Source organism: Tachysurus vachellii, chromosome 3 (assembly GCF_030014155.1).
Source record: "Tachysurus vachellii isolate PV-2020 chromosome 3, HZAU_Pvac_v1, whole genome shotgun sequence".
NCBI lineage: Eukaryota > Metazoa > Chordata > Actinopteri > Siluriformes > Bagridae > Tachysurus > Tachysurus vachellii.
In genome coordinates, this window is record NC_083462.1 from 33,648,159 (window position 1) to 33,658,170 (window position 10,012).

The following is a 10,012-nucleotide window of genomic DNA, read 5'->3' on the forward strand; positions in this document are numbered from 1 at the left end:
CACCAGTTCTTTTACGTCCTGACGTAATGGCGTAATTCACAATGGCATAATGACGTAAATTCCTTCATCTGCCGGCAGATATTAATACGATCAATTTAACACATTTGAAAAGTTCTTTGTAATCATAACTTTAGTTGAATACGTTTCTTACATAAGGTTTGCAACTAAAACACCCAGTACAGGCATTGATGTGCAAACGTGGGTGTTTTACGTGTCTTAAAGATCTAAAGTTAATAAACTAATCTTCATCAACTTACAAAAACTTACAAAAAAAAGCATAATTTTGAAATGTTTCTTTCGCTCCATCAGTTGTTTCAAAAACTAATGAAACTGAGTTAAACACTCATACATTGATAAGACATTAAATCATAACCATTTACATTTGTTACTGTATCAGGTCAGTGATTTACGCATGCGCAGTAACAACAGATCATCGGTTCTCAGTATGTCGGACGCGTCCGAAAGAAACAGTTCTCAGTTCAGTGTACTGATGATTCGCTGTATCGGTTCAGTGATTCACGCATACGCAGTATCAACAGCTCGAGCTCACAGTTCTCTCAGCACAACATGTCTCAGTTCAGTGTACAGGAGTTACATAAACTCAGGGATATTAGTTTATTTAGAGTCAGAGGGACTGTCAGACATGACCGGAAGTGAGTAACTTTAGTAACTTGTGGATCAGCGCTGACTCAAGACGCGAACTGTTTAGAACGAATCAGTCCGATTTGGTGAACTGGTTCATCCAGTTCACTAAAAAGAACCGGTTCAAAAGAACGATTCGTTCACGAACTGGCCATCAGTACATTTTACAAAAACAGTTATCATGGCTTGTTGCAGGGATTGTTTGACACAGTAACTCATCTGGGTAGCATGGCCTGTGAATGTCCCCATGGCACAGATACTGCAACTGCAAAGGGTCGCTACGTAGATATTTCACTGCGTTGAGTAAAAATTTGGTTATGTGATAAAAAAAAAAAAAAAAAACTTAGAAAATTAGCTCCTTTTCTTAACACTACATACAAGTTGTGTTTAAAAGGACTTTTAGTTTTAAGGGTGACATGTAGTGATCTCTGTAAAGTTCACTTTTTTGCACTCTCCATCGGTATGCAGTATACCTGGACAAAACACACTTGCCAGATCCTTTTCTTATGGTAAGTGATTATTCATTCATTCATTCATTCATTTATTCATTCATTTACCGTTAGTAACTACTTTATCCTGATGAGTGTCATATTGAATCTGAAGCTGTACCAACAAGGTGGAAGAATTCTCCACAGATGACATGCCAGTCCATCGCAGGGCATTGTTCATGTCATCAGGAAGAGATTGTAGTCATTATAGTGTTTTGAGTCATGACTGACTGACCTACTGATTGTTATATAGCTAAAAAAATATTAATGTAAATTTAACATGTGGTAAATGGCAGTCAACATTTGCCTTCAATGGAATGTTTTTCTTTTTAATCTAAAATCTCTGTTCTCCATGATGAGCATCAAGACTTCTCTGACACCTGCATGGAAAAGTGTGCGATTCAATTGTAGCTTAAATCCTGTTGAAACACATGTAGTATTTCTCACCGACTTAAAGTCTTACCATTAAACAAAATTGAAAACACTACATATCATTAAAATGGCCAGCTCAGTTCGGTGTATGTTTTAGTGACAGATTACAAAAAAAAAAAGCCAATTACTGTACGGTAGATTTTTATTGATGAAAATAGATCAGTTGAGATAAATCAAAAGTATGTATGTAAGTATTAAAAAAATAATCAGGAGAGTTTTCATTTAATATAATTACTCTGTTCTGGCTTGTAAATTAGATCATGCATTTAAGACACAATAAACAATAAAATAAATGGAATCGACTCAAATCAGGTCGTAGAGGTCACATAGAAGGTATTTGCATTATTTTTCAGTGAACTTAAAAGTTTCCGTATTGCTTGAAGGTACATTTGAAGAGGAGGCAGCTGTCGATATATTGTAGCCATCTGTAAAATAAAATGATTTTTAAAATATATACATACATATATATATATATATCTTTGTGAAAGTAAAATGTTAGTTAATATGTTGAGAACGTGTTTAATAACCAGTGACACAAAGCAGATTAGAGCTTCATTTGTGAATGAATGTTACTTACATCTCCTTGGGAACACGTGATAGTAACCCCTTCTATTAGACGATGACTTTCCCCCAACAATGTTCTGAAATGTAAAGACAGCATACAAATTGCTCGCTTTGTAACTCACATGTTATGGGATCGAAAGTAATTGTATTACCGATTGCGTTTTCTTATTGCGATCGTATTAATTGTGATATAAAGCAAATGAAAATGCAAATCACGTATTACTGTTTGCATTTAAGTTTTCACAAATGTACAATATCTGCCTAATTACAAATGGAAAAGAAATATCCATTTGCAATTGCACTTTCCATGTCTTATGAGTTGTCAAGAATATTCTTCATTTGGACAACAAGGAAAGAGTTAAGATACTAATAAGGTATATACTTATCAACACAATCAGCTGTTCAGCACATTTTCTTTCTTGACCGTTGACCTCAAGACACTCTAGAATGAGACCGATTGTGTCTGACATCATTTCCAAATATAAACACACCCCATAGGAAACTAATACGGGCTTTTGGGCAAGGCTTCGGAAATGCAAACGCGAAGGAATTTGCGATTCCATTTGAATTTTGGCAGGACACTTACACAACAGAGGAGGTGAAACTGCGAACGAGGTAATTACTAGTGCGATATGACAAGGTCACTTGTAATTAAGACATGGGAAATGCAAATGCACATGGACGTCCATACAAAAAAAAGCATTATGTTAAAAATATTCTGTTTTTTTTTTCAATGCAGCTTTACAATGAAAAATGTGGTAGCTCAGTGGTTAAGGTGTTGGGCTACTGATCGGAAAGTCATGGGTTCGAACCCCAGGTCCGCTGGGCCCCTGAGCAAGGCCCTTAACCCTCAGTTGCTCAGTTGTAAGTCACTCTGGATAAGGGTGTCTGCTAAATGCCATACATATAAATATATGAAAAAGGGCCAAGCACAGAAGTGGATTAAAAGTGTATCTACCCCAGAATGGTTAGAACTCATGTTCCTCTGCCTCCACCTTCCTAAAAGCACCCCAAAGATCTACAAAAAAACAGGACAAATCATTTTAAAGTATAATGTAACAGCAGGATTTTGATAAACTGCCAATTTCATTTATACAAATTTCACAAAATGACCTTGAACTGACTTAAATGTTGACTCCTCTACATTATTTTAGTTGAACAATGATTTTGTTTTTTACTATCATGAATTATTTTCTCCTTTATGATTCTTTAAGGCATTATTAAGGGTTTTCCAAAGACATATGGGGGAACCCTTAAGGAGTGTTTCTGAATCAAAAAAAGGTATTTTTTTGTATGCTGTTAACCCTTTTTTTCTAAGAGTGTAGAGAATTTATTCTCAGAAACAGTTCTAGTGTTGGGGTCACGGTGGCTTAGTGGTTAGCACGTTCGCCTCACACCTCCAGGGTTGGGGGTTCGATTCCCTCCTCCACCTTGTGTGTGTGGAGTTTGCATGTTCTCCCCGTGCCTCGGGGGTTTCCTCCGGGTACTCCGGTTTCCTCCCCCGGTCCAAAGACATGTATGGTAGGTTGATTGGCATCTCTGGAAAATTGTCCCTAGTGTGTGAGTGAATGAGAGTGTGTGTGTGTGCCCTGCGATGGGTTGGCACTCCGTCCAGGGTGTATCCTGCCTTGATGCCCGATGACGCCTGAGATAGGCACAGGCTCCCCGTGACCCGAGGTAGTTCGGATAAGCGGTAGAAAATGAGTGAGTGATTTCTAGTGTTTAATGTATTTTTGGTTCCTATGGGTAAATGAACACTGTACACAAACTACTCATGATGTAAACTTTCTCTGAATCTGTTTATCTCTGTAAATTGGCTGGTCTTAGTAAAAGATTTGTCAACAAACAGCCTGAATATATGAAAATACGCACCTTCTTGTCCAGTAGAGTTCCAAGAACTAAAATAAAGAAGCCCTTTGAAGATATAAATAAGACAAATTACATATCGTTTTCCTTCTTCATTTAAGAAACATACAGTGTCCTACGCACAAATGTAAATGCTAAAATAACATTTTAAACAAAAAAAGACGAAGGACATTTTTTACATAAATTTTTACATAAATCTTAAAACTGTAGGTGAGTATTTCTATCTACAGTATCAGGTTAAAATATTCATTTGCTTTTTTGGCATGTTTATTCTAATTTGCCTATCTGCTTACTCTTAAAAAAAAATGTATTGTGTTGAAACAGCATCAAATTTACAAAACCAAAGGGATAAAATGATGTCAGTGCTGTATATCTTTCGAAATATTATTTTTATTTCATAGGTAGGCTGCTGCATATGTGCTTCTGCAAAAAAAAAAAAAAAAACTTGCATTGCTCCAATTAAATTAAAAAATAAAAATAAATTAAATATGTATGAAGGTGATATTGGTACCTGCAGTGAATTAAGGATTGCAAACACCACATGGATCCCAAAGGCTGGTGACACCATGGTCCCAATCCCAAATCCCCAAGTCAGACCAAAGAAAGGGGTTAAAATCGCCACACACCTGGCAATCACTACTAAGGCATCTTTCTCATCTCGCTTAGTAGTGGCACTAATTCCACTGTTCAGTATCTTATATACAAGTATAATAAGCACCAGGAGATTTATAACCACAATGGCTAGGGCTGGAATCACAAATGCCAGTATTGCCTTAGTTTTATACCAGTTGAGCCAACATGTATTCTCTTCTTGAATGTATCCTCCATTTCCAGATGTTGCTGCGACAGTAATGACAGCAATTATTAACGGAGCTCCATAGCCAACACTAAAGGCTATGGTCACCATCATGGTCCTGGACAATCTGGAAAAGACTATGACAATGCGGTAGAGAAGCAAGAGAGCTGACAGTAGCATCCAGAAGAAAAGAGCAAGGTAAAAGAAGTGGATAAAGAATGTCACTGTACTGCAGGGACCCACTGGTGTCTTCTGTCCTTTTGTTCCAATTGCTGCTCCAATAATAAAACATATGTCTGCGACCAGGAGGGACAGCGCGATGTTGATAGTGGAGATATGGCGCATGTAAGATATATCGTTCTTTGACATTGATTTCCAGATAAGGCCTTCAATGATGAGGCACAAAACCAAGCTGCCAATTGAAATGCCTACACCGATGTATGTTATATAGGCTAAGGTGTCGTTATCCAGAGAAAATGGTGACATCAGGATAGAAAAAGATGTTGTATGGTTGCACTCACATGTTAGCCTTTCAGCTTGATTAGTCAGTTGCTTTATTTCACATCCAGTCGAGTCCCAGGCACCAATACCATTTAAAAGGCTAAAGTTCCAAAAGACACACTGTGGGTTTCCTAATGACTTATTTTTAACTTCAAAATAAAGGGATACTTTGTTTATTGTTGAGTGTCCTTCAATTACAACTAGGTCTCCATTGATGCTGGATTGAGTTTTACTGCCGTTATTGTAGGCCGCATTCCGACCAGGTAACACACTGTTAAGTGCCGAGAAGACGATGACGGTGACTAGAAACGTTCCGCTCGTCTCCGCAATGCTTACTTGTGTGGTGGAGTTTGTGTTAAACATTTCAGTTAAGTTGGTAAAATTCCTCTCAAGTTGGATATTTGATGTCGTTATGGAAAAACTATCGTTGGAGAGACTGCTTCCGATGCTTTCGATCGATTGAAGAAGCACTGAGATAGCGTTCATGTTTATATTCTCATTGTTGAAACTATTCCACGTTTCTTGCGCCGTTTCTGATGTTATGACCTCCACAGTTTTGAGGAAATCCTGAAAATTGAGACATGTTCAGTTAAAGAAAAGTATATTTGGCTTTTATTATTATTAACAACAAATATTTTAATATAGAAATATATTATATGTAATATGTAATACAGGCTGTCATACAATATTTGTTGTATGACAGCGTGCATTACGTACACTGTCATACACTTTACTTATGGAAACTTATACTCTCCTGACTCTCCTACAATATGAACTCAATATGTACTCAGTGACCCATACTCTGAATTTGTTCTCCGCATTTAACCCATCCGAAGTGCACACACACAGTAGTGAACACACACACAGCAGTGAACACACACACACACAGCAGTGAACACACACCCGGAGCAGTGGGCAGCCATTTACAGTATGCTGCGGCGCCAACTGGGGAGCAGTTGGGGGTTTGGTGCCTTGCTCAAGGGCACCTCGGTCGTGGCCGACCCGAGACTCGAACCCACAACCTTAGGGTTAGGAGTCAGACTCTCTAACCATTAGGCAACGACTTCCCCCCATATATAATACCCTCTTATCCCTTTTCTCTCCGCTTACACATACTAGCCCACTGTATTATATTGTAGTTCAAAGATTTCATGTTTGAATTATGGCTTAAACAGCAGCAGCTCAATCTCAGCTTAGCTACCTATGTCATGTTTAATAATAAAAAGTGTAAATAATAAATGTACGTACCTGCATTGTGTTTTGGTCAACCGCAACAGCGTTTGTTTTTGAAAACTTAGCAATTGTGCTTAGTAAATCAACCACTTTCAAGAGATTCACAGGAACTGTTGATATATTCTCGGCGTTGTTTTCTACAGCATTAAAGAGATTAGCAGCAATCGTCGGGACGGCTTCAATGTCTAAATTCTGGTGTGAAAAAAAATATTTTGAGCAGATTATGTTGCAATCAGTCATCTAATCAATCATATAAATATGTTTATCTTAAACAGGAATTCAAAGTATTACTTCAGCCATATCTGCCAGGTTCTGGAGGACACGCAGGGTGCAATTGTTAGATATTATGCTCCACTGCCCTGTTTCATTACACACTGCCCACTGAATGCCAATATTAGCTCCATCACATTGTCTGAACGCTGTCTGGTTTACAGTCCCGGCGCCAAAGTTGACATCACCGCAGACGAACGCTAATGAGGAAAAATATGTGCACGAGTGCAGATTTTATAAATGTTATACATTTTTAAAAGGACCAAAAATAAAAAAAAAAAACAAAATGCAAATATCTTCAAATCATTTAAAAAATTAGAGCAATTTAATTGCACCCACAGTGCAATTTATGATTTTTTTGTGATCCCAAGCCTTGACCAGTCTTCATTTATTCAAATTCCATTTATAATACAGAATAACTAAATTCATTTTTCTATATTTCTATTATTACTTATAATTATTCATTAATTCATTCATTCATCTTCTACCTCTTATCCGAACTACCTCGGGTCACCGGGAGCCTGTGCCTATCTCAGGCGTCATCGGGCATCAAGGCAGGATACACCCTGGACGGAGTGCCAACCCATCGCAGGGCACACACACACATTCACTCACACACTACGGACAATTTTCCAGAGATGCCAATCAACCTACCATGCATGTCTTTGGACCGGGGAAGGAAACCGGAGTACCCGGAGGAAACCCCCGAGGCATGGGGAGAACATGCAAACTCCACACACACAAGGCGGGAATTGTGTGTGGGAGGCGGGAATCGAACCCCCAACCCTGGAGGTGTGAGGCAAACGTGCTAACCACTAAGCCACCTGCCTTTTATTTACTGTCCTAGATTTTAAGGAATGTGATGGAAGATCTGCCACTACGTTTAACACTGATTTTCATTTGAGGTATAATCCAATATATATTTGTGGTCCAATGTTTTAATAATAGCACTTTACCAAACATTTGATTAGAACAAAAACAACAACCAAAAAATAAAACCATCTAAAAGACATACAGTATGAATCTGAATAAAAGATACGTGATAGCTCACCTCTTTCGGTTACGTTTAGTGTTATGCTTGAAGAGCTATAACTAAACCCACTCAGGCTGGTGTCTGAAAGTCGACATGTTAATGTGACTGTTTTGTCCTTAGCCACACAATCCTTTTTCCAGACAGTGTAGGTGTATACGATGCAGTTTGTCCCTGGACCTGCGATATAGAATATTAAATTCTATTCAATTTTATTGACAAAACTTAGTAAATTTAAAGTGTATATTCAGCTTCTTAACAGTTTTAAAATGGTTTATTCATTTATATGAGCTGTAAAAAATAACAATAAAATATGTTAATTTAGTGTATGACCTGGAGGTGTCAGTGGAGACAGGGAGTCCTCGGTCCACTCAATCATATAGTTGCCTTGAGCACAGCATTTTAGTGGTATGGACAAATTGTCACATTTATACACTTTATCAGGATCTACTTGGATATTGGGAAATGGCTGAATCACAATTCTTTGCCACTGGATATTTTTCAGTGAATTGGTTTCTGCTATGCATTGGTATATACCTGTGATATATACGTGTACATATAACGAGTTGGGAATAAAAGATTAAAACACGATATTAGAGTCTATATAATGTTTGCTTATGAATCTCAGTCACAAACATTGCTTCTATAAACAGTTTTAGGAAACTTTAATAAAATGAGAGATATCCACATTAGAGACACAGAACATCACAAATCTTGATTTTGTGCTTAAAACTATAGACAAGTTTTATATAAATAAAGATAAGAGAGATAAGATCTGTGAACTACTGATTACTTACCACTGTCATCTGCACTCACACTTATTACTATAAGTGTGCGGTTGTTATTGAGGATGTTATATTTTTTGGGATTTAGAGACGGATCAGCTCCATCCACTCGCCATTGTAGGGTTCCCAATGCACTGGTTGGAAGAGCACAACTTAACTGCATATCTTGCAGAGGATATATTATGCCTGTGTTTTGGGTGAGGTTATACTCCTCTGAAATATAAGAATAATATAATAAGCCGCTGTGTTTCATGTACCTGGACGGTCATGCCACCACCGTCATTCACTATTATCTGTGATATAATGTGTTCCTTAGAGAAAAAAAAAAAATCAAGAACACAAAACACAAGTCCTAAGGACAGGAAACATCTGAAATATCAATGAACAATGAAATAAATAAGATGCTTACCACTATAAACAACAGGATTTTTATCGACCTTGAATCCATTTGCAGTGAGTATCTGAGAGAGCTCCGAGTTTGCGAATTTAAAATCGAGTGTATTCGTGGTTGTGTTAATCGTAAAGTCTACAATTATGCTGCCAGGTCTAAAGAACAAACAAACACACAAAACAACATATCGCAAATTTAGCAATTCAACCTAAAACAGGAAAAAGCATAATTTTCACCTATATTTATGGTTTAGAAAACAATAAAGCTGATTACCTAAACCCAAGAACTACCACAGAGCCAGGGATGTAGCCAGTTAAGTTTCGATAACTTTTATCAATCTGAAATAGAAAAAAAAAAAGTTTCTACAGACTGAACTTCTGAATTGGGCTTTTAAAATTTTTGCATATATTAAAATGTATTTAAATTTGTTCACCGGTTAAGTAAAGGTCACTTCTAATTTACTAAAGGTTGGCTTCTTTTAAAAGGATGGAATATTATATAATCATTTATTTGTATTGTATTTAAATAATGACAAACTCACTGCGTCTTCTATTGTGGCTTTATATTTGTTGTACTTCACACTTTTTTTGTTGGAGAGTGCGATGTCAAACTTTTCATCTAATGACAATGACATGTACTTTGTGGTCTCTAAGAGAAAAAAGAAAAAAAAGAGGTTTATCTATCTATCTATCTATCTATCTATCTATCTATCTATCTATCTATCTATCTATCTATCTATCTATCTATCTATCTATCTATCTATCTATCTATTGTGGTGGAAGTTTTGAGGTTTGAGAGAATTAAAGTATAAAATATCACACTGGTAGGCACGGGCAAGAGTAAAAAAGGTTTCACGGTTTATTGTGTTCAGCTTTGCAGAAGGACCCAACACTCCACGTGTAAAAAACAGAGAGGAAAGGGCCCCGTCATTAACATCAGGATTTTATAGACAGGGAAAAAAATGAAACAGGACATTCATTCATTCATTCATTCATTCATTCATCTTCTACCGCT

At 37.1% G+C, this 10,012-nt stretch overlaps 1 protein-coding gene across 2 annotated transcripts in view; it reads right to left on the reverse strand.

Annotated features, from left to right (window-relative positions):
• Positions 1-1,696: 1,696 nt before the first annotated feature.
• The window catches only part of LOC132843514 (adhesion G protein-coupled receptor F5-like), a 22,791-nt gene continuing 14,475 nt past the window's right edge, over positions 1,697-10,012 (reverse strand). For both annotated transcript variants that reach the window (XM_060866891.1, XM_060866893.1), the window contains 13 exons: positions 9,540-9,646; positions 9,272-9,336; positions 9,017-9,153; positions 8,620-8,820; positions 8,156-8,359; positions 7,844-8,002; positions 6,814-6,992; positions 6,538-6,714; positions 4,504-5,856; positions 3,999-4,040; positions 3,085-3,144; positions 2,140-2,203; positions 1,697-1,987 (listed from right to left, as the gene is read on the reverse strand). In XM_060866891.1, the coding sequence (XP_060722874.1) occupies positions 1,905-1,987; positions 2,140-2,203; positions 3,085-3,144; positions 3,999-4,040; positions 4,504-5,856; positions 6,538-6,714; positions 6,814-6,992; positions 7,844-8,002; positions 8,156-8,359; positions 8,620-8,820; positions 9,017-9,153; positions 9,272-9,336; positions 9,540-9,646 (2,831 nt within the window). In that variant the 3' untranslated portion in view covers positions 1,697-1,904. The remainder of the gene's footprint in view (positions 1,988-2,139; positions 2,204-3,084; positions 3,145-3,998; positions 4,041-4,503; positions 5,857-6,537; positions 6,715-6,813; positions 6,993-7,843; positions 8,003-8,155; positions 8,360-8,619; positions 8,821-9,016; positions 9,154-9,271; positions 9,337-9,539; positions 9,647-10,012) is intronic.